General features: G+C 40.5%; 1 protein-coding gene across 1 annotated transcript in view; it reads right to left on the bottom strand.

The window, feature by feature from the left end:
• Lats2 (large tumor suppressor kinase 2) overlaps window positions 1-19996 on the bottom strand; it is a 64033-nt gene extending 44037 nt beyond the window's left edge. The window contains exon 1 of the mRNA XM_023699139.1: window positions 19465-19996. Coding sequence (XP_023554907.1) covers window positions 19465-19803 — 339 coding nt within the window. The 5' untranslated portion in view covers window positions 19804-19996. The remainder of the gene's footprint in view (window positions 1-19464) is intronic.
• Between the last annotated feature and the right edge of the window lie 3323 nt (window positions 19997-23319).

Below are 23319 nucleotides of genomic sequence, written 5' to 3'. Positions count from 1 at the left end.
CAGGCACTTTAATCCACTGAGCTATTTGGCCAGCCCATGAAAATCTTCTTGATAGCAAACTGCCATGTGTGACATAACTGGCATTAAGTAAACCATACTTTTCACATTGTGGCACACAGAGAAAATACTAGTATCTGTACAGAACACAGGAATAATGGGAGAAGGCTGCTCAAACTACAGCCAAGGACTCAGCACCCCCAGCACAGGGAGACCAGTACGTACCTCAGGAAGCTGTTAACTCTTAAGTCAGGTGAAGAAGCTGCAGTGGTTTATGTATTTGGTACAGGGTCTCACTATGCAGCTTGGACTCATACTGGGGCCAGTGGACTGGCACAGCATGCAGTAGAGGGGATCAAACTGGGTCCTTGTGCTTGCCAGGCAGGTGCTTAGACCTCTGAGCTATTTACACCCCTCTTCCCCCAAGCCTATTTTAACAGAAAGGGGTCCAGCCCCAGCCAGGAGGAATCCCTTACAACACAACAGTTGTCTGCTACTTAAAGAGAAGTACTTCCACTTACTAAATATTATGGCACATCTATTGCCACAAGAAAGAATACCAACAAACAACTACATTGACAAATACTTTCTTTTTTTTAGTGGTAAATAACCTTGTTGGCATAACTGGAAATATTAATGTAACTTAGTAACTAAAAGAGCAACTCAGCAATACAAATAAAAACCATAAAAATGTTTTTTACCCCAGTAACACCATTTCTAAGATTTCTTCTAAGAAAATCAATGATATCAGTGCATATTTATGTAAAAGGGTGCTCATTATGTCTTCCCAATAAATTCAGCGATGTTAACACACAGAATTCAATGCAGATCTTAAAACTCCTGTCTTATAGCCATATTTAATAGCATTAAAATGTCCACAAAGAAACCTTCGCCCCTTGGCTCGTTGCTCAGACACTTCTGAGAGCTGCCGTGCTTCTGTGTCCTAGAGAGTGGAGAGCAGAACACAGCAGCTGCTCTGCAGACTTACAGTCTCCGGGGAGGTGGGGTCAACAGAAGTACCACCTAGCACCAATTCCATAACCACCTTGAGGGGAAGCTGCAGTGCAGGATCAGAAAAAGGAGGATCCTGAAAAGTCTTTCCCATATCACTGACATGCAGCCAGCCTTCAGCAGGGGGTGGGCACCGCCCAGCAAGGAAGAACCAGACAGGATCCACAGGAGTTCACAAGGACAAAGCTGATGACAAGACAGCCACGGCCTGAGGCTGCAGGCTCTGCAGCAGTATTCCAAGGGCCAAAGGAAACGGCACTCTTCCCTCTGTGGAATGGCAGGAGGAGGGACAGGAGGAGGGAAGAAGAGCAGCAGCAGGAGGAACAGAAGGAGGAGACGGGTGGAGGTACTGGTCAGAGAATGCCTTGGCAGAGGGTCACGAGTGACTAGGAGATGCTGTGGGGTGCTCTGGGACAGCTGCAGTAGAGCTCTGGGAGGGCATGGAAGGGCTGACAGGAGGGCAGGTGAAAGAAGACTGGAGAGGGCCCAAGTAGGACTGAGGGAGACTTGTTCACAGAGGAATAAATGCAACATTGTCTGGTAAGAAAACTAGACATTAGCAGTGGGACAGTATTCACTAACAGTTCATTACCCTAAGAAATAAGACTTCAAGCTATGAAAAATCTATCATCAGTTGTTAGGGCTCAGACCTAAAGCAACCCTACTAAGCATAGTGACAGGTTAAGGCCATATGTTGTACACAGATGTTCTGATAACTGGGCATCTGTTTCCACAAGGAAAACAGCATGCCTGGTGCCATAGCCCACATCCAATGACACCAGAAAGGACAACATTTTTTAAGGCCCTCCCTCTTTGGGGTAGGATGCAATTTAAATTTTTAAAGAATTAAGGCTCCTAATAGAAGGGTCATGCTTGGAATGCCTGTCACCCTGGTCTTCCAAATACATACTTCTTGTCATGACATACCAATTATTACCATACAGTCTCACAAGTAAAAGTTGTTGTTTTTTTAAATGGGTAATAAATGAAAAAAAGACACAAAAAGAAAAAAAAAATGTCACAGGTCTGCCCTGCTACAACACTGTATATGGTTAGATTTCTAAATTTCTGTGTAAAAATATTTAATTGTTTATTCATATTCTTTAAATAGTTTTCATTTTTAAAATTTTTATCTCCATATTCTGTAGGGACTTAATGTTTAACATATCAATACTTGATGGAAAATACCTGTTCCATGTTAGGCCTAAGATGTTTGATATTCAGACAGATAGTGAACTTAAACCCAACTGCATAAGATGTAGGGTAATAATCAGCTTCTCTTCTGGAGGGTTAACAACCTAAGTTTGCAGACCAAAACTTAGAGAAACAGAAGGGCTGCAAGGACAGCCAACATTTTGACCATAGCCTTTCAAGGTCAGTGAAGACCCAGGACATAGGAGAACCTACACTATAGCATCATGTAACTCAGTTGTGTCCCAAATTTTCTGATCAGGGAGATTATGGGGCCACAGAGCAACGTGATCAATGATGTAGAGTATGCCTAAGGAGAGTCACATGGAGAGAAAACATTCTCTCAGGCTTTCACAGAGAGCAAATTTGTCAAGCAATGGCCGTGACTCATCCACATGGCTGACACTGACAAAGGATCTGCAAACTGCGGTACAGGGTTACAGGATAAATCCTGAGAGCACTTGACTGACTTCATCAGATACAAAAGTTACATTTCTTGTTATACAGGTCTTTTTTTAAAAAATTTTTTTATTTTTGTTATACAGGTCTTGCTCTATCTTAGTCTTAACCATCTAGCAGAAAAGTATAAAAGCGAGATATATAAAGTAAAACCATATTAATATGCTGAACTGTGAAAGGCTCAAGTCAACAACTTCTGTGGATTACCTACTACTATTGTGGACTGCTGGACTGTGTTGGATTATTTTGCTGAATTCACGCACCTATAGTATTTAAATGCCAATGGAATACTTATTTCTGACAGGACTAAACAAAAGAAGGGGATACAAAGGAAGGACCATTGTGTATCTGTATATGCAGAATAATTAGGATAGATATACAGCTACTTTCGCTCAATTCAACGAGAAGAAAGATTTGTACTAATAGTGTTTGGACAGGACATTGTGTCTGGATCTTGTACTATGGATAACCATGTAAGATTAAGAAGATAATGTACAATGTATCAATTATTGAAACTGTTCTATTAATCAGTTTTGAAACTGTTTCACTGATGTTTGTTTCTCAATAAAATAAAATAACAAAAACAAAACAACAACAACAAAAAAGAATTAAGGCTCCTGGGGCTGGGGAGATAGCTCAGTAGAATAAGCGCTTTCCTGGCAAGTACAAGGGTCTGAGTTCAATCCCCGGTTCTGAAAAAAAAAAAAAAAAAAAAAAAAAGACTCCTGAGAGAACACTGAATACCTAAAAGGAACAAGACAGACATTTTTGAGATAACAGCATTCCAAAGTCACCCCAGAGAGAAATGTTAATAGGTGTCATAATCACAATTTCCTGAATCCTATGGGTAACGTGTGTGTGTGTGTGTGTGTGTGTGTGTGTGTGTGTGTGTGTGGAAAGGTATCCAAACTGGCAAGCAGATGCTCCTGCCTCTCTTCTCATGTGAAGGCCTACTGCTCTCTGTATCTACATCACAATAAATTCTCCATGGATTTCTCCACTGCCTGTGCATCTTACAAATTCTTTCATCTAGGGATCCAGGAAGTGAGGGTCCAGTTTTCACTGTGTCAGGACCTGGCTCCCAGATTAACAATGTTACCCAGCTCCACTACGAAAAACAGGTGTGTCTGCACACACAGCTGCTGTTTAGTATATAACAGTATACACATTTTTATCAGAAAAAGTTGGACAGATTTATACTCAAAGTGTTAAGAGTGATCATACCTGTGCTGATATATATATATATATATATATATATATATTTTCTCTTCTATATTTTCCAAAAGTGGAGGGCATACCTTATTGTAATGCCACAATGTTGCTGTGTTTTTAACATAAAAGATGGTACTACAGAGTTGTTTTCCTAAACTAAAACTTCAGTATTCAGGTTTAAGTGTAGTGCTGGGGCACTTTGCAATAAGTAAGTGGGTTTGAGGTGCAGTTTGGCACTAACTAAACAGTTCCCCCTCACTGGATTAGAGAGATGTATATAGAGGAGGGTATTGCACAGAAAGGTATGATCTGCTGGTGTCATGTCAAAGTAATTTGATTTTTAAAAAAATATTTGTTTATATTTGTTAGCAGTACTGAGGATGGAACCCAGGGCCTCACACATGCTAGGCAAGCACTACTACTGAGCTACAACCCTGCCCTAAAGACATTTTAAAGCTTACTTTAAAAAGTATGCAGCTCTTGGCCCTGCCAGGGCCACATTTGATTTGAAAGCCATTAAAAGGGAGGGTAGGCGCAAGGAACTGCTACACCCAAAGACCATTGTACTCTGGTTTCCTGTTACATTACTGACATTCCTAAACTGAAGTGCTCCTCCTTTTCTTCTATTAGTATTTCATCACAGTGTGAGTATTCAGTCACAGTGAAAAGTGGTTCTCTTTCTAGAGGAAAAAAGGAAGAGGAAATGTACATGTTATCTGAATTCCATTTCTTTCTCATTGCAAAAGATCTTTATTTCAGGAAACAACCCTGAGGCAGGATCCTGTCATGAAGACAACAGTGTAGCTGACATGTTTCTTTGGGTGTTTCTCTAAAGCTCTCTCAACATGTGTATAGTTAGAAACCAGACCAGATGTGCGCCACAGAAAGAATTACCTTTGGGTTAGGGTTAGTGCAGTGCAGGGAACTGCTCTGCCCGGACCAGCATATGGTACAATTTCCCTGAGCAAATACTAATGAATACATATCATAGAAAGACAGCTGGGAGGATTTCCACACAGAGACTCCCTAGACCCAGGCCTTTCACTCATGGAGAGAAAGCAGGATAAGCAACCTGCCAATATAAGGTCTCATGCACAAGTGCCTATGAATTAGAAACAAACTGCTCCAGAAATCTGACTAGGAGTCAGATGTAGGGCCCCAGCACTTTAGAAGTCTGAGGCAGGAGGATCACAAGATCAAGCCACAGTGAATGACTAAGACCCTGTCTCAAAATAAAAATTTAAATTGTTTGTTTTTGTAGGTCTGGGGATGTGTAGCTCAATGCTCAAACACACACACACACACACACACACACACATATATATATATATATATATATATACACATAAAGTCTGACTAGGAACTGCTCTCATCCAAAATGAAGAGTCAGGAAGATGCTGGGCTTAAAGACCTAATCTAGGCTAAACCTTAACAGATACTAGAATCAAATGAGAAGATAGGAAGGATATGACCAGCTTACAAAACAGCATGTCAAAGAGCCTGGAATGAGCAAGCATGAAGACATGTCTGGGAGGAGCACACGCCACATCCTGGGCAGAGTTAGGTCAATGGTATCATTGTCAGGCAGAGCACTAGAAGCTTCTGCAGAGCTAAGGAGGCATCAGGAGCTGTGGAGGGCTGTGCCTATGCCCCCAAAAGACAGGAGGGGTATGGGTGATAACCCTGAGACCTCAAGGCACAAAACACAGAGCTTAACAAGGCAGCAGCAGTTCAGCAGAGACCAGGCACAAACAAGGAAACCCAAAGGCAGAACTCCAAAGACAGGGAATACTGTACCAAGCACTACCCTACTCCTGTCCATGGTGTGGTCTCATAAGCACTCTACACAGGTCAGCTTGGGGCTTGGGGCCAGGTCAGTGCTTTGGTCACCTGCTTGGCACACTTCCCCCCTTCCCCCAGCTGTAGTTTCTCCTAAGCCATGAGGACAGCAACTAGAATCTCAAGTGATCACTGTGCCATTTGGTTAAGATTACTCATAGCAGGCACTCAGGACAATGCCAGGCACTCAGGCCATCTACAAATCACATCAATACCCCTATGTCCCAGGAGGTCTCCTGCCAGGAAGTGCAGCACAACTTGTGCAATAGGTAAAGAAACTTAATTCTGCTGCCCTCTTTAGCTTCAAAATGGCAAGAACTGCCTTCTTCTGCCAATTAAGCCTCATTCCCTCATGCTGTGCCCCTTGTTCTCAAGATCCAGCCTCTAAACACCCTCTTGGCCACAGTCATTCTCTTTCTGCTGAATCTGACATTGGTCAATCAGTTTGTTCACATCCTCCCAGCCCTCATTCCATTTAAATCACTTAAAACACACTATGAAAGTGGAGAAGAATCAGACTGGGTCAAGATTAGGAACACTGCAGCAGACAACCACCCTGAAGGGAAGGCATGGACGCTAAGCCACAAGCTGGGCTCCCAGCAGAGGGAAGGGGCTCCAACAAGGACAGGACAGAGGTCCAAGGAGAACATGTGGGGTCACCTGGAGAGATTTTCACCCAGTAAGGGTAAAAATAAATACTTTTATTCTTAGGGGTCCCAGACCCCTGTGCTGCACTGGACTGTGAGGCTGAACTGGACCCCCACTCTCCCAGGAAGCCAGGCACTGTTTCCACCTTCAAACCGAAGCCTGGAGACAGGCCATGGTTCACCCCTCAACTTAGTCACACACTGCTACTGAATGGAGATATGATATGTGCGTGCACATCGCTGCAAATATAATTAATGTTTCTTAAAACTTGAAAAGGAAAACCTGGAAATATGGTAGTTTGAAACTAAAAATAAAAAAAGAACTAAATACTACAAGGAACTAAATTAGTAAAAGCTAAACTTAAATGTTTATGCCAACATGTCCAAGGCTACAAAACATGATAATCATAATCAGAAATATTTTTTTAAATTTGATTTTAAAGAAAAAAAATAAAATTCTAAAATAGTACTAAGAGAGTAACAATGGCTAATACATGGAATATTGTTATCTTTAAATTAGTTACTCTTTCCTATCTTGCAAGATGGCAGGTGAAAAAACTGAGAAGCCAGACACTGAAGAGAAGAAACCCGAAACCAAGGTTTCTGCCAGTGGTACTGGTAAAAAGGGTAAAGTGAAAGCAAAAACATCCAAGAAGGGGCAGCGTCACTGCAGCCAAAATCCTGTCCTGGTTAGAGGAATTGGTAGGTACTCCCGATCTACTATGTATTCCAGAAAAGACTTTGTGCAAGAGAAAATACACAGCTGCTAAAATCAAAGGTTAAGAAAAAGGAGAAAGTTTTTGCTACAATCACAAAACCAGTCAGTGGGGACAAGAATGGAGGTAGCTGAGTGGTTAAGCTTCGAAAAATGCCTAGATACTACTCTAGTGAAGGTGTGCCCCGAAAGCTCTTGAGCCACGGTAAGAAACCCTTCAGTCAGCATGTGCGGAAACTTCAAGCTAGCATCATTCCCGGCATCATCCTGATCATCCTCACCAGGTGTCACAGAGGCAAGAGAGTGGGCTTCCTGACGCAGCTGGACAGTGACTTGCTACTTGTGACTGGGCCTCTTAGCCTTAATCATGTTCCTCTACGAAGAACACACCAGAAATTTGTCATTGCCATCTCTACAAAAATTGGTATCAGCAAAGTGAAAATCCCAAAACACCTCACTGATGCTTCCTTCAAGAAGCTGTGGAAACCCAGATACCAGGAGGGTGAGATCTTCGACACCAAGAAAGAGAGATACCAGATTTCAGAGCAGCACAAGGTGCATCAGAAAGTGGTGGACCCATAGATTGTAGCAAAAATCAAAGCTGTTCCTCAGCTCCTGGACTACCTGCAGTCCATTTTTGCTCTGACAAATGGAATTTATCCTTATAAATTAGTGCTCTAAATTTCAAAGAACCTAATTAAATTACTCAGAGTAGAAGACTTAGGTATTTAATTGTCCAAACTATATTAGCACAGCCTTTGTTTTCAATGAACTAAGAAAAATTACTAGCATAACTATCTTAACTATTTTTTGTATATGTATATTATTTATCATATATTCTTAATTACCTTAACTATCTTGTGCATATGTATATTGCTTTTCCCTTTCTTTTCTCCTTTCCCACATCCCAAGTTCTCTTTCCTTGTGAATAGTTTGTTCCTATTTTATAATATCTACTATACATTTAGGATCTTATTTACTCTTTCAGCTTATCATAGGGAGACAGTATGATATTTACACATGTGCGTCTGCTTTATTTCACTCGTAAGGATGGTCTCCAGTTGCATCCCTTTACCTATAAGTCTCTATCTAGTTTATCCTTCTTTATGGCTGAGTAGTACTCCATTGTATTAAAGACTACATCTATTTTATCTGTTCCTCAATCAATGGGCATTTGGGTTGTTTCCAAGATTTAGCTATTGCAAATTGTGCTGCTTTAAACACAGGTGCACATATATTGCTGCGGTATGATGTTTTCAGTTCATTTGGAAAAATATCCAGGAGGGGAATAGCTGGGTTGAATGGGACCTCTAATTCTAGCTTTCTGAGAAATCTCCACACTGATTTCCATAGTGGTTGTACCAGTCTACACTCCCACCAACAGTGGAGAAAGGTTCATTTTTCCCTACAGCCCTGCTACTTTTTGTTATTGACTTATTTCTTTAATAGCCATTTTTTTCTGGGGTGAAATGGAATCTTAGTGTTAATTTGCATCTCTCAAATGACCAGTGATGTTAAACATTTTCTCATACATTTATTTGCTGTTTGTATTTCTTCATCTGAGAAGTATGTACTCATCTCAGACACTCTTTTTTTTTTTTTTTTTTTCAGAACCGGGAATTGAACTCAAAGACACTTGAGCTTGCCAGGGAAGCGCTTATTCTACTGACCCATTTTCCCAGCCCCCAGATGCCCATTATTTTTAATGAGTCTTTACTTTTTGTGTGTGTGTGCTTTAAACAATTTATTTAACTAAAATGGATTCCATTTGTTTAAATGAAGTAACTTTCATTTATTTATTTATTTATTCATTTATTTATTTGACTTCCATGTATTTTGATACATCTTTTTCCCATGGTGATTTACAGGATCTTCAAGCCAGTATGAACATTTCATAAATATTTGGACATTTGGGTATATACCTGCACAATACCTCAGCAGTATCTTTCAGTAAGGGAACAGTCAAGAGCAAAGACTGGACACAATTACTAGGTACAATGAAAACCTGCTCCAAATATTCTGAAGTAAAAAGATACCACACATTTGTTGAACTAAGAAAACCATCCCTACAAGACAGGATGATTTTTTTTTTTTTTTTTTTTTTTTGAGTAGGACCTAGAACACTTAAGCTGCCAATTAGGTGTTGCATGGCAGAGCTAAATCTCCAGCTTATCCCATGAATTCATAAGGAATAGGTTCCAAGAACTCAGGCTCCCTCCCACTGATTATCACAAAGTGTGCTTCTCTGGGCGGGGCAGGCTGGCACTTCAGTCCAACCAAAGTACTTCTCTCTTTGGCTTCCTTCTTTTTCTGATCATTTTCCTTGACATGTTTCAAGAAGCTATCATGACTCTTTGAGTGTTTAATATGCTCAATATGAAAATTAACCTTCTTGGCAAGTATCTTGCCCTTAACTTGCTTGTTTACAACACCAACAGCATGCTGGGTAATGCTGTAGACTCTTCCTGTTTTGACATGGTAACATTTGTCTGGCATTGTTTTCTGTACAGTACCCATTCCTTTGATGTCTACAATATCACCCTTTGTGTAGATTCCCTGTATATGACCAAAGCAACAACCTTGTATTTTCTAGAAGGCCTAGAGTATACTGGGTTCCCCTTCTCTTGCCTTTTGTGTTGGTCATTTTGACAAATTACTGTAAGATCACAGTTCTGCCCAAAAGATGGGTCTTTATTTTGTGGAGCCTGATTTTTTTGGGTTATTTATATGTTCTCGATAGTAACCCTTTGTCTAAAGAACAGCTGGCAAACATTTTTTCCCACATTGTGGGCTCTCTTCACGCTGTTGGTTTCTCTTGCTGTGCAAAAAGCATTTTTAAACATTTATTTATTTATTTATTTTCTTTCTTTCTTTTTGTCTTTTTGAGGCAGGGTCTTATGCAGTTCAGGTTGCTCTTGAGCTCATTTTGTAGCCCAGCCTGATCCTAAACTTGCAAGGATCCTGTCTTAACCACCCAAGTGCTAGGATTACATGTGTGCACCACCAAGCCAAGCACACAAAAACTTTTTAGTGAGATGAGATCCCAGTTGTTGATTCTTGGATAATTCCTGTACAATCAGGTTTTTTTTTTATTCATAAAAATGAATTGCCTACACCAACGTCTTCAACAGTTTTACCTATTCTATCTTCCAGCAGATTTTTAATGTTTGTCTTAAAATTTAGATTTTTAAATTCATTTTGAATATAGTTTAGTGCATGGTGAAAAATATGGGTCTAATTTTAACCTTTGGCATATGCAGAGCCAGTTTTTCCAGCACCATTTGTTAAAGAGGCTATCTTTCTTCCTGTGAGTGTGATTGGCACCTTTGTCAAAGATAAGGTGACTAAGTATGTCTGGAGTTGTTTCTGCATCTTTTAACTTGGTCCACTGATCTTCAGGTTGGCTTTGTTTTGGTTTTTGAAGTACACTGTATCTTTTATTACAGTGGCTTAATACTATAATTTCAAGTCAGAGATTACAATGCCCTCTCCCTGGCCTCTGTTGCCCACAATTTCCTTTGCTATTCTAGATCTCTTTCAGTCCCAAATAAACTTTAGGATTGTTTTATCTAGTTCTGTAAGATTCACTGTTCAAATTTTGATAGGAATTGTATTAAACCTGTGTAACAGTTTGGGGAGTATGGCCATTTTCACTATGTAGGTTCTTCCTACCCAAGGGCAAGGGATATCTTTCCATTTTTTGATATCCTGTTTAATCTTCTTTTTCAGAGAACTGTAGTTCTCAATGTAGAGGTCTTTTATATCCTTCCTTAGATTAAATCCTAAGTATTTCATTTTTGTGAATGCTATTGTGAAAGGTATTGTTTCCCTAATTTTTCTCTTGGTGAGTTTATCATTGGTGTACAGAAGACTTGATTTTTAAGTGTTGTCTCTGTATCTAGCTATATTACTGTTTCTGGGGTCTTCTATATGTAATATATCATTTGCAAATAATAATTTCACTTTTTCCTTTCCTATCATTATTCCTTTTTTTTTAATTTCTTTCTCTCATCTAATTGTTCTGGCTAAACTTACAGAAATATGTTGAATAAGAGAGGAGACAGTGGAATCCTTGTTTCTAATTTTAGAGTGAAAGCTTTCTTTTTTTTTGTCCATTTAGTATGATGTTGGCCGTTGGTTTGTCATACATTGCTTTCATCAGACTGAGATAAAGACCATCTATTCCAATTTTTTGTAGGGTTTTTATCATGAATGGGTGCTGCACTTTGTCAAAAGCTTTTTGCACATCTATTGAGAGGATCCCATGGTTTGGTGGTATGGTGTATTATATTCACTGATTTACATATGTTAAACTATTCTTGCATTTCTGGGATAAATTCTTTTTTTTTTTTTTTTTTTTTTTTTTTTGCGGAACTGGGGATTGAACTCAGGCCCTTGCACTTGCCAGGGAAATGTTTATTCTACTGAGCCATCTCCCCCATCTGGGATAAATTCTACTTGGTCATGCTGTCTCTTGATGATTTGTTGCATTCACTTTGCCAGTATCTTACTGAGGATTTCTGCATCCATGTTCATTATGGACACTGGCTGTAATTGTCTTTCTTAGTTGGGTCCTTTTCTGGCTTTGATATCTGGGTATGCTTGCTTCTAGGAATGAATTTAGGAGTCTTGCTTCCCTTTCAGTTTCATTAAAGCATTTGAGAAGTAGTGGTATTAACTTCTCTGTATGTCTCGTAGAATTCAGCAGTGAATCCCTATGGCCTAGGCTTTTCTTTGTTGGTAGGTTTTTAATTAAATATTTGATTTCACTGGCCGGTGTATTTAGGACTTTTAAACAATTTTTTTAAAAAAATCTTTTTATTTATTTATTTGGTACAGGGTCTTGCTATGCAGCTCAGACTCACAGTGATCCTCCTGTCTCAGTTTCCCTAGCACTGGCACTATAGGCATATAACATAAAGCCCTGTTTTGGTGGCTGGAATGGTGCACCCAAGATTCCAGGACTGACATGGCATGTGGTACCAGGGATCAAATCCAGGTCCTTGCACTTGCCAGGCTGGCACCTAGACCACTGAGCTATCTCTCCAGCCCTTATCTAGGATTTTTATATCTTCCTGATTAAGGTTTGGTAGTTCATATGTATCCAGTAATCTGTCTATTTCTTCTGCATCTGCCATCTCATTAGAATACAAGTTCTCAAGTAGGTATAGATGATCTACTGGATTTTTGCAGGGTTCATTGTGATTTCATTGCTTTCCTTCCTAATTGCATGGATTTGGGTCTTTTCTCTTTTGGATAAGGTTTTGTCAATTTACTTAATCTTTCAAATAACCAAGTCTTCAATTTATTGATTTTTTTACTGTTTTCTTGATCTCTAATGTATTAATTTCTGCTCTGCTCTTTATAATTTCCTCCCTCATATGAGCTTTTGGCTTAGCCTGCTCTCTTTTTCCACAAATATAAGGTTCTCCATTAAGTCACTTATTTGTGCTTGCTCTGCTTTCCTGATATGGGTATTCACTGCTACAAATGACCTCCTTAGGACTGTTTTCATTACGTCCCATAAGCTCCAGTTATGTTTTTTTGTTGTTATCGTTTAACTGTGTAGAAACTGCCTACTTCCTTCTTTAATTTCATCGGTGACCCATTGGTTGTTCAGGAGGGTGTTATTTAATTTCCATGTGTTTATGAAGTTCTTGTGGTTTATTTTGCCATGGATTTCGAATCTGATTGCACTATGGTCTGATAAGGTGCATGATATATGTGGGATAACTTCAAGCCCATTGCCTTTACTTATGTGTGCTCTAAGAGGTAGCATGCAGTCTATTCTAGAGAATGTCCTATGTGAAACTGAGAAAAATATGCATTCTGATGTGGCTGGTGGAACACTCTGTAGACATCTAAGTCCATTTGTTGACAAATAGTTCAGTTCTAATATTTCATCACCGATTTTTTGTCAAGTCAATCTTTCTGTAACAGTGGGTCCTGCAATGCCTAATACAACTATATTAGTGTTTATTTGATTTTTCATGTCCATCATTTGTTTTACATTGGTGGGTACACTGGTATTTGTTGCATATGTATTTATAACTGTTATTACTTCCTCTTGGATTGTCCCCTTTACAAGGATACAGTGACTTTCTTTGTCTCTCTTAATCAGTCTTGGCTTGTCTACAAATACAATAATACCCCTGCTTTTTCCTGGCTTCCTATCACATAGAGTATGTTTTCTATCCTTTGAATTTCAGTCTCTGAGTTTCTTTTTGAATTAAATGTTTCTTGGATGTAAAATATTATTGTATCTAGTTTCTTGATCCATTCTGCTAGTCTTTGTTTTCTGATTTCCCTTTTTTTTTGGTACTGGGTATTGAATTCAGGACCTTGTGCTTGCCAAGCAGGTGCATATTGCCCTTTGTTTTCTGACTGGTGAAATCACACCATGAACAATGATGGTTATAACATATGTGCTGACTTATCCTTGTCATGTTATTTTCTTGTTGTTGGTTCCTCTTCCTCCTCACATTTAACAGTTTGCCTTGCCTGGAGCACTCCTTTTGTGGGAGTTCATGGAGTTATAGTCCTTGTTATCTCTAGAATGTCCTTCAATACATTTTTGAGTGGTAGTTTGGTGATCATAAATTTCTTCCGCTATTCTTTGTCATGGAAGTATCTTACTTCTCTATCAGTTTTGAAAGATAGTTGTGTGCGGTACATCAATGTGGGTTGAAGGTTGTTTTCTTTTAGAGCTTGAAATACTTCACTCCATGTTCTTTGAGAGTTTTGTGCTGGGAAGTCAGCAGTGATTGTGATGGGCTTTCCTTTATAGGTGATCTGTTTCTTTTCCGATAGCTTTGAAGAGGCTATTCTTGTGCTGAATTTCTAAAATTTTAAATATAATATACCAGACTATAGATTTTTTTTTTTACCCATGGCTAGCTGGAGTTCTAATGCCTCACTTAACTGTATGTCAAATTCTTTTTCCCTACCAGAGAAGTTTCTGCCATGAATGACATCTGTGAATAGTTGTTGTTTACACTGTTTCTGCTACCTCCTGCTTTTTCATTGACTCCAGTCAACCTTAAGTTTTTCTTCATTGCCTCATCTAGCAGCTGCTGGGTTGATTTTTCATGGTCTCTTATTTATTTATTTATTTTTTTCCAGTACTGGGGATGGAACTGAAGACCTTGCTCATGCCAGCCCGGCACTTATGCCACTGAGCTGTCTCCCCAGCCCTCTCTTGGCTATTTTTAAGAAATCTTTCTTTTTTATGAATGCTAACCACAAACCTGACTTTTATATCTGAGATCCTGGTCTCACATTGGTTTAATCTGCTGCAGATACTTTCAATGGAATTTTCATTCTCTTGGATGTCTGTTTGAAACTGTCTTATGGATTCCATTTATTTTCTATGCTGAGCATTCATAGTTTCCGCAATTTTCTTAAGCTCTACAGGGCCGGGGAGATGGCTCAGTGGAATAAGCGCTTCCCTGGCAAGTGCAAAGGCCTAAGGTTCTGCCAAAAAAAAAAAAAAAAAGGCTGTATAATTTAAGTTTGTGTAAGGGCTGGGGAGATGGCTCAGTGGAATAAACACTTCCCTGGCAAGTGCAAGGACCTGAGTTTAATCCCTGTTCCCACCAAAAAAAAAAAAAAAAAAAAAAAAAAAAAAAAAAAAATTTAAGCTCTACTATTTTTTATCAGTATCTGCTCTAGAGTCACTAAGCATGGCTTTCATCGTGGACTATCTCTGAAGTTATCTGAGAAATTATTTCTGATTTTATTTTTTCTAGAGCCTCATTTAACTGCTTTGTTATTACCACTTCAGAGAGGAGGGTGGGGGTGGCTTTCGGGCTGTCCCACCTCACTGCCCCCTGGGAATGCCTTTAGTGAAATGGATGTCTGGGGTTGCATCTTGTTTAAGTGTCTTCTCATTTTCTTTTTCTTTTTAAAATTTTAATTCCTTGGATGATACTTATAAATTGTGGTGGGTTGCTTTATTGCTAATATTTAGAACTCTTAGGAAATGACTTATTCCTCTTAAGTATCTTCCACATGCAGCTGGTTTTTGAGTCTTATAAGATCCTACTTCTTCAATTTGCTGGGAATGAGAAGTTGCTGCCTTCTTAGCCCAGCTTCTGGTTCTTTGGCACCGTACCACAGTATTTTCTGTGACTTAGTCAATCTCAGTCTTACAAAAACAGGAGGAATAGCTGTTTAGAACAGTAGTACTATCAGCAATAACAACAGCATCAAACACAGCCTAGAACATGACAAGCTGAGGTAATCAGTAATTTGCCATCTTTAACCATATGAACTAGATTTGTGGTTATATAAAAATCTAAAACCAACCAGAAAATTATATGCAGCATAGAAATCCTTAATTTGTCAATTTTATCTTTAGTGGTTACAATTTAAAAGGGGTTAGGGAGAAAATAGAGAAGCAGAAGAGGAGGAAATTAGAAGCAAGGCTTGTTCAGAAAATTGGAGGGAAAGAGTGAAGGAATAGATTTTAAAAAAGAAAAGAACTGCACAATAACCACAAAGAGACTAGAAACTATGTTCACACTCATGCAAGAATAAGATGAAACGATGAAGGGGGGGTACAAAAAACAAAGCCAAAACTACCACCACCACCACAAGAGCAAAAAACCAAATGAGAGAGTGAACAAAAAGTCTACTTTCAGGTTTGTCTCTGCTGTCATTAATAGACAATGTGAGGAGACAGAATCCAGGTCCATGTTGATTTACCCCAGCAAGCCAGTAGTAGCTATATAGCAGGATAGTGGATAATCTCAGTGAGCCTGCACCTTCTAGTTGAGACCAGATTCATTTGGCTTGTACCTGTCAGGACACTTCCTGTGGGTCGTGGGTCTGAGCCCAGCTGGGAGCCGCTAGATGGAGTTGGCAGCAGCTCTGTGTTCTGAGTTCAGTCAGCTCATCTCCAAGCTGGCTTCCGGCCAATTTCTATCTCATGCGGGACAGGACACCTGAGCCCTCAGCACTCACCAACAGCTAATACAGTCCATCACATCCACTGTTCCCCTCCACTGCTGTGTCTCTCCATGGAGGCCTCTGAGGTCATCAACAGTCACTGTGTGTCCACAAGTTTGAACTGCTCCTCTCATACACAGAGTCCTATTTCAGGGAGAAGGCACCCTGCGCTTCCTTCTTCATTGAAGTTTCTCTCTTCACTCTCTTTGTGGGCTTCAATTTGTGCTTCACATGCTTCCTGGGCCCAGGGGACCAACTTCCCTCCTTCTTGTCTTCCTCACATTGCTATATTCCAGCATCTGGATAGTAACTCTCAGAAAGGCTTTCTCTTCTGCTTATGACTCCTCCATCTTGGTGGTCCTGCCCCAGGAACATCTTATCTTTCCGATTCCTTGAATCTGTGGATCTAAAGAACAGCTCCCTGCTTAAGGAATGCCTGACCTACTTTCTTTTTACCTCTAGAAATTTTCTTAAATCTTCACTAATTTAGGTTCAAAAGTTTTATGAACACTATACATCATTTGACATATATTACACAGAAAATATTTATCCCTAAGGTCTTTTCCTTTTCTCTACTAGTTGTCAGTTTAAGAAGTTTTAATTACAAATATACATATCCATGTTAGTACATGGGTATACTTAATATGTAAAAATTCACCAGGCTTACAGGCTTACACCAGGCTTACAATATTTATAAAAATTGTGTACTTTTAAAATAAATATTTAACTTTAATAAAAAGTTAAAAGTCAGGCTTGGGGGCACATGTCGGTATCTCCAGGACTCTGACAGGCTGATGCAAGAGACCACAAATTCAAGCCCAGTCTAAGCACGTTGGCAAGATTGTTGTCTTTGACAAAAAGAAAAGGCTTGGATACAACGACTCAAGGTAAAGGTCCTAGTCAACCCCTAGTACCAAGCAGTCCTTTACAAACACTCAAGTAAATATTCTCAATAATTTTTAGTCCAAGTAGAATAGGAAAATGTATATGTGTATGTACATGCAATAAATAAGATACTGCTCATAAAAAGCACATGCCAATTCCTTGAATCTGTGTATCTAAAGAACAGCTCCTTGCTGTAAGACCTTGGAAAACAGCATGCACACAGCCACTCTGATGAATACTGGAATTTAAAGATAACAGTTAAACTCAAAATACAGGAGAATAAAACTGCACCTAAAATAATGAGACAAAGGAGGCAAGCTGCAATAGTAAGAATTCTCTTTACCTATTATACTAGAATTTTAATGATCTGCTTTATCCAACAAACAGGCACAAGTCCTGAGGGAATGCTTTCTTTCTTTGCATTACACAGGTTCACAGAATGACTTTTCCTACCTAAAGTTCCTAAAAGCAATCATACCCTGTCTAAGCTGGAGGGCTGGGAGGGGGTACACTTCTTTAACTCATAAAGTAATACTAGATGACAAACTGAATTATTTGGGGAGCACATAAATATGGTAAATGGAGTTGCTTCTGATAGTAATTAACATAAATTAAACATTGATGGAACTTCACTGGAATTACGATCTTACTGTTCCTGTATTATATTTTATGGTTTTATAAACAGTACCAGCACTACTATTTCTGGTACTATAATTGCCATTATTTTCACCCTAATAAGATCCCACCTGTACTGTGGATTATTTGCTTGACTTGTTTCTTTTTTCCATAGATGAAAAACAACTGCAAAGAACACCAGGCCCTGGCTGCTTTTGTTTGCAACTGACTTACACATTTTAAGCTTTGTAGCTGGCCTAAAAGCTCTACAATCTTCCTGTGGGGTTTCCTCAGGACTGTTCTGTTTTCAAAATCTTCCCATTCTGGCCATCTGGGGACAGCATTTAGCATCATACTTAACTTCAAACTTCTACAGTGAGCAAGGCTGTACCGTTCTTGTCAGTGCTAAAACCTTCCACATCATACTGCTCATGATCCTGGGCTTTACCAAGGAAGTTCACAGAGCAAGGCTTGTTAGACACAAGTTATCCCAGTATATTCCCAAGCACCAGGTAGCTCCTCTAAAATTCCAGGATATAAGGGCTGGGGAGATGGCTCAGGGGAATAAGCGCTTCCCTGGCAAGCGCATGGGCCTGAGTTCAATGCCTGGTTCAGCCTAAATAAATAAATAAATAAATAAAATTCCAGGATCTACTCCACAGGCATAGCATCTTCTCTCTCCCTTCCTCACCCTTCCTCCCTCTGTCTTTCCCATCTCCCTCTCTGAAACAGGGTCTCACTATCTTCACTATGTAATTCAGGCTGACCTTGAACTACATAGCCCAAGCTAGTTTTGAACACCCAGCAATTCCTCCTCAGCCACCTTCCTCCTCAGCCACCCAAGTGCTGGGATTATAGGTGTGTACCACCATGCTTGGCCAACTCTTATTCAGATCTATGATAATGAACTACTAGAGAAATGCTATTGCCTTTGGAAATACCAGATGGTGAGATGACACTGTTACTGTTTTTCTACAACTCTGATGCCTGGAGCAGGTAGTTAGGTTATTTTACCCAAAGGTGTTCGAGCAACCTAGGTGTGTGATTTGAACATGAAATCTCCCTTTCCAAGGTAGCAAAAATACTCAGCTTATTTTCATCTTATGTAACTATGGTTTTTAAGATGACAGAAATAAAACACTGGCTCTCATAAGCCCTTTCATAGCATAAAGACAATTTCACTAGTTATATCTTATCAACTACTTTCATACCTATTGGTCACTAATTCCACCCTTCAATATGGTTTTAATTCATAAAAGTATAGGGTGAGCTGTGTATTTATGTACAATTGGTATTACCTCTATTAATATATTCTTTCCTAAGCCACAAAGAAGGCAAAGGGAACCATCACATTTTGATGATCTTGCAATCTTTTCTAGTTTTTCTTTTTCTCTTTTCTTTCTTTGTGTGTATTAGTGGTACTATTCTAAAAACTGAACCCAGGTTCTTTGCACTGAGGTATACCTACCTATCTGACAGGGTCTTACAAGGTTGTCCAAGCTGGCCCCGAACTTGTAAACTTCTTGCCTTAGCCTCCAAGAGAGCCAAGATTACAGTCATGCACCAACACACCCAGCTTTCTCAGTCCTGGGCTGGAGTGTAGCTCAATGGTAGAGTGTCCTTAACATGCACAAGGTCTTGGTTTCCTCAGCATACATGCACACATGCATGCACACACACAGAGAACAGAACAGAAAGTGCACATTGCACAATTTCAGGAGTGTTCAGATACTTCCAAATCCTGTCAGAAAAGGAAAAGTGGCCCAAGAGTCTTGGAATTTAATGATGTATAAAAGGCCCCTGGGTTAACCTGCAAACATTCCGGTGAGTGCCATGCAATTCAAAACCTCTGAGTACTGTCAAAAGGTTCTGATGCCCTGCTGTCCTCCTCATGGGACACCCACTATAACTGTCCAGAGGAAGCCAGAGGAAGCCTGTACCTACCTGATCACATCCTGCATTCACCAACTCCTGCAGCATTTGCCGGTTTACTTCAGCAACAGCAGAAGTGCCTGATTCATTGGCAAACGGCAACAGGGAATATCTGATTTCTCTGAGTGCTTTCTGATAAGGTCCAAACTTCGGGGTGGCTCTCATCTGCTGTTGCCTGGAGGCGTCCTTGCTCCCCAGGACTTTGGCATCCAGGGAGGCCTCACTGTTTGGTCCCATGGGCAACCCCTGAGAAGAACACTTGGAGGGCTGTTTCAGCCCCTCGCGGATCTCCTGCAGTCGCTGCCGGCTATTTCCAGAGTAAGTTGTGGCAGGAAAAGTCTTTGGCCTCATTGTTAGTCCAGTTTCCTTTTACCATAAATACAATCTTCTCAAAGTGTTTTATTATTTTTTAAAAGCTGTACAGTAATCAGTTATATGTAAACATATTTTCAAAACAATCTCCTTCTGAAAAGGTTCTTTCCTTCAATTTTTGTAGTTCCTATGAAGAACTAAAAATTTCCAGCATCTTCATTTTGAATACCATCACTCTGAAAAAGAAAATAAATAGGAGAAAAATGTTCATTTGTGGTTTTCATACAATTTTAGTGTGGCTTTTTCAGAAGTTGACAATGATCTCAAAACTATTCCCCCTTTGAAAGAAAAAAAACCCACATAACTCATAAAAGTGACAAAAACACTGTTCAGCTCTGATCTGAGCACATGACATCTTTCCCAAGATGTTCCCTGTAACATGTAGTCTACCATCAAATAAATCACACACACACACACATACACACAGAGGAGTCAGGTTAGAATAGCAGTTTGAACAACTGATAGCTCCTTTAAAATATTTCATTCTGGTGTCTCATTCTCTGCACGCCCACACTCCCTTCTGAGTATGTGCTTTTTTTTCTTTCAAAACAAATCTTTTCCATGCTTCTGGACTGCCAACTCCTGAAAATGCTTTTTCTGCTAAAGGAGTCAGCAAACTTATGCTGTGGGTAGGGCCCAGCAGCCATGGGGGTGGAGGGAAGAATGAAATACATCAAGTTGTTGCTGTTTGTTCTGCTGTCCGTTCTGAGGCTGTGCAGTGGGACTGGTCACTGTGGGTACAGTGGTAAAGCCTATCTTGAGTGGAAGCAGGACTCCCCAGGCTGCAGCTGGCACTCTGTTGCCTGTGATTACCACAGCAGTGGGTGCTATCTCTTCCTGGTGGCTGCTGTGGGGCCTGCAAGACCTACTGTTGTGTGATTGCCTTTGCCATCTTTCTGTCTCTTGTCATGCTGTTGGAGGTGGACACAGCTATTGCTGGCTATGTCTTTATTTTATTTTATCTTATCTTTGGCTATGTCTTTAGAAACAAGAGATATCTGAGTGTAATAAGGGCTTACAGCAGCAGAATAACCAAAACCCAAAAACCAAAACAAAAAACCATGACACAAATGCATCCTGGTCAAGTTGCAGATAAAATCTGGGTGCTGTGGCTGCTAACGACAGATTTGGAAGAACATTCCTAGTATGGTCAAGGGCCAAGTCATTCCTAGCTCCTGCTGTGTCAGTTTCACTGTGGGCTGTGGAACCAAATTCAATATGTGTACTATTCATACCAGGGACTATGTGCAGAGGATCCAGGCCTGGCACTGTTTTTGTTGAGGTCTTTGCCCATGAACACTATCCCAAGTAGCTACAAAGTGATATAGGGGTCTGGTCTCTTTAGCACTCTCATTCAGGAAAATGAAATACGACTCTCCAGGTTTTTTCATTAAACAGATCATCTTGTCAGACCAATACATACATGCTTTTTTTTTTTTTTTTTCATGTGTGTGGTACAGGATCTTACTATGCAGCTCGGACTCATAGTGATCCTCCTGTTGTAGCCTCCCCAGCGCTGGAGTTACAGGCATGGGTGTGCATGTGCCACCACACCCAGTCTTGGTGGCTGGTTTGGCATGCCTGGGGCAGGGCCAGCACTGCATGTGGTACTGGGGATTGAACCCTGGTCTTTGTGCTTACCAGGCAGATGCTTAGACCACTGAGCTATCTCCCCAGCCTACATGCTGATTTTAAAATCCATGGCTTCAGTATTTAGGTTAAATTTTCTATATGGATTTCTGGCTTGTCCTAAAAGCTCATAATCCCTATCATTATCCCGCATCTCATGGTTTTACCAACCTCTACCCACCTGCTGATCCCCTTTTATCTTTAGAAATTTCCCTCAAAGGGTCTGGCGAGATAACTCAGCAGACTAAAAGCACCTGCTTAGACAAGCTTAGGCAGGTACAGGGACCACAGTTCAATCCCGGCAGGCATCACATGCCATGCCAGCCCCACCTGCAGAGCAGGCTGAATGTGGTATAGAGTCCTGTGGTGGTGGACACCTGTAATCCTAGCGCTGGGGAGGCTGAAAACCAGGAGGGTCGCTATGAGTCAGAGCTGCATAGTGAGACCCTGCAACAACCAAATATATTTTTAAAAAAGAAAAAAAAAGTGAGAAAGAAATTTTCCTCAGAAAGCCCTCCCAATTTACCTGAAAGACATCACAAAATTTGCCTTGCATTAAGGGTGTCCTGTATCAAAGCATTTTCCCACCCAACACATTGTAAGCTGAAGGTCAGTACTTCTGGATTTCTACACGGTGTCCACTTAGTATTTTGACCTGAACATATAAATAAAAATATGTCTTTTTTCTACAGAAATTGATGGCGAATAAATAAATGAAAAGGAAAGGCAAGGACAGAAACTGAGTTACATGGAAAGGGACTAGTAAAAGCACATGGGCAACTTCTTGCTCTAGAGCGCATGTAACTCCATCGGCAGCAAGTGGCTGTCTCTTACAAGTGAGTAGAGTAGACTACCTCTGACTGACCAGCATGGAAATGAGCTTCTCATGGAAAGCGAGCAGTGAGATAGACTTCTGCACAGTGAAGCACTAGGACTCATCCCCAGCGTACTACTTAACCGAGACAAAATCCAGTCCAAACTGATACTGCCCTCAGCAGCCACCTGCTTGCTGGTCAAGAGTCCTCTCCGGTCTCACCTAGCACTGTGGGCTATAGATGCAACGACACTGGAGCCGCAGTACTGAGCACGGAGGCAGGAGCAGCTGGGTCTGCAGCACCAGTAGCCGCCAACCAGGCTTGTAACTGCAACTTTAGGACCCATAAAAGTGACAGGCAGTCAATGGAAACCATGATTCACTTTGGACTCTTTCCTCATGGGGGCAATATGCTAATCTGCAGTCAGCAGGCTCTTGCTGCTGGGCAGTGGCAGGGCCGCATCACCCAAAATCATGAGGGGGAAGCAGACTGCTGAGCTAGGCACGAAGCTGGCTGGGGAGCAACTGAGTACACCTTCCACTACAATCTCTACCAGCATATAGAGTTTACCAGGTAACTCCACCACAAGCTGAGGAGTACTGTAAACAAATAAAACCCTCCTACCTGTCACTGTGTGGTTTCTTACATAACAAGTTGTGCCAACCTGCAGGAATGGTCACAGATGAACAAGCTGCCACAGGCCCTGTCAAGGCCAACACCCTCACTCACCTTTCTGTTCTTCGCTCTCACCCACCACTGCCTGTCATTCTACAGAACCCAGTGACAAACCTGGGGGATAATCACTTTGATTTTTCTTTTTTAAGTTTAAAAAAAAATCTTTTATATATTTATTCATTTGGTACAGAGTCTTCCTACGCAGCTCAGACTTGTAGTGATTCTCCTGTCTTAGTCTCCCCAGCACTGGGATTACAGGCATGCACTATCACACCCTGTTTCAGTGACCAGCATGGCTGGGCTTGGAAGCTGGAAGGGCAAGTGGTATCAGGGATCGAACCCAGATCCTTGCATTTGCCAGGTATGCACTTAGATT

The sequence above is a fragment of the Octodon degus genome, unplaced genomic scaffold (assembly GCF_000260255.1).
Source record: "Octodon degus isolate 3935 unplaced genomic scaffold, OctDeg1.0 scaffold00111, whole genome shotgun sequence".
NCBI lineage: Eukaryota > Metazoa > Chordata > Mammalia > Rodentia > Octodontidae > Octodon > Octodon degus.
This window is presented reverse-complemented; position numbering and strand designations above follow the sequence as displayed.